At 32.6% G+C, this 1281-nt stretch overlaps 1 protein-coding gene across 1 annotated transcript in view; it reads left to right on the forward strand.

Annotated features, from left to right (window-relative positions):
* The window catches only part of LOC106473142, a 26979-nt gene that overhangs the window by 6052 nt on the left and 19646 nt on the right, over positions 1–1281 (forward strand). Inside the window, exon 3 of the mRNA XM_013933822.2 lies at positions 715–797. Coding sequence (XP_013789276.1) covers positions 715–797 — 83 coding nt within the window. The remainder of the gene's footprint in view (positions 1–714; positions 798–1281) is intronic.

The raw sequence follows: 1281 nt of genomic DNA on the forward strand, positions 1-1281 counted from the left end.
GGGGATTGTAATACATTTAACAAACAATTATCAGTAATACATTTACTATAGAATGGGGATTGCATTACATTCAACAAACAATTATCAGTAATACATTTACTATAGAATGGGGATTGCATTACATTCAACAAACAATTATCAGTATTACATTTACTATAGAATGGGGATTGTAATACATTTAACAAACAATTATCATTATTATATTTACTATAGAATGGGGATTGCATTACATTCAACAAACAATTATCAGTATTACATTTACTATAGAATGGGGATTGCATTACATTCAACAAACAATTATCATTATTACATTTACTATAGAATGGGGATTGTAATACATTCAACAAACAATTATCAGTATTACATTTACTATAGAATGGGGAATAATGAATTATCTAATTTTTATGAATATACTTTACTTTACGGTTTTGTGCACAGACACAAACAAGTAAATTTAAAATTTATTCCTTTTGCTGATTTCACTGTTTGCAGGTATCGAAATCTTTAAGGCAGTCGTCTGCGCCGTCTAGCGGCTCAGTCTGCGGACTTATAACGCTAAAAACCGGGTTTCGATACTCGTGGTGGACACAGCATAGATAGCCCTTTGTGTATCTTTGTGCTTAACGACAAACAGATCAGACTACACTATTCGTGTTTTACTTATAATTGTTATTTTATTGTGGTCTTATTGTGTATTTTTATATCGTTTTTCAGAACTCCCTTTTCCTAACATCTTCGACCTGTCAGTCAGTCACTTGGGATATCAGATGAGTGTAGAGGCCAATGTTGTAGACGAGGTGATATGACTTATTAATGGTTTTATTACTGTTTTTATTATTTCATTTTCTGAAGAACATATAGTAAATATATTTATAGATGACCTCTATTATTTTAAAACGTGTTAAAAACACGAACAGGTCAAGTCTTAAATGTTGATGACATCTCTCAGTTACAAACTGTACATCAGACGTGGCAATAGACAAAAACGTTACTAAGTTTTGGATATCAGACGTGGCAATAGACAAAACTTTACGTAAAGTTTTGTCTATTGCCACGTCTGATATCCAGAACTAAGTTACGTTTTTCTCTATTGCCACGTCTGATATCCAGAACAAAGTAACGTTTTTCTATATTGCCACGTCTGATATCCAGAACTAAGTAAAGTTTTGTCTATTGCCACGTCTGATATCCAGAACAGTAACGTTTTTCTCTATTGCCACGTCTGATATCCAGAACTTAATTGCCACGTCTGATATCCAGAACTTAAGAGAAAAACGTTAC

Source organism: Limulus polyphemus, unplaced genomic scaffold (assembly GCF_000517525.1).
Source record: "Limulus polyphemus unplaced genomic scaffold, Limulus_polyphemus-2.1.2 Scaffold5920, whole genome shotgun sequence".
NCBI classification, from domain to species: Eukaryota; Metazoa; Arthropoda; class Merostomata; order Xiphosura; family Limulidae; genus Limulus; species Limulus polyphemus.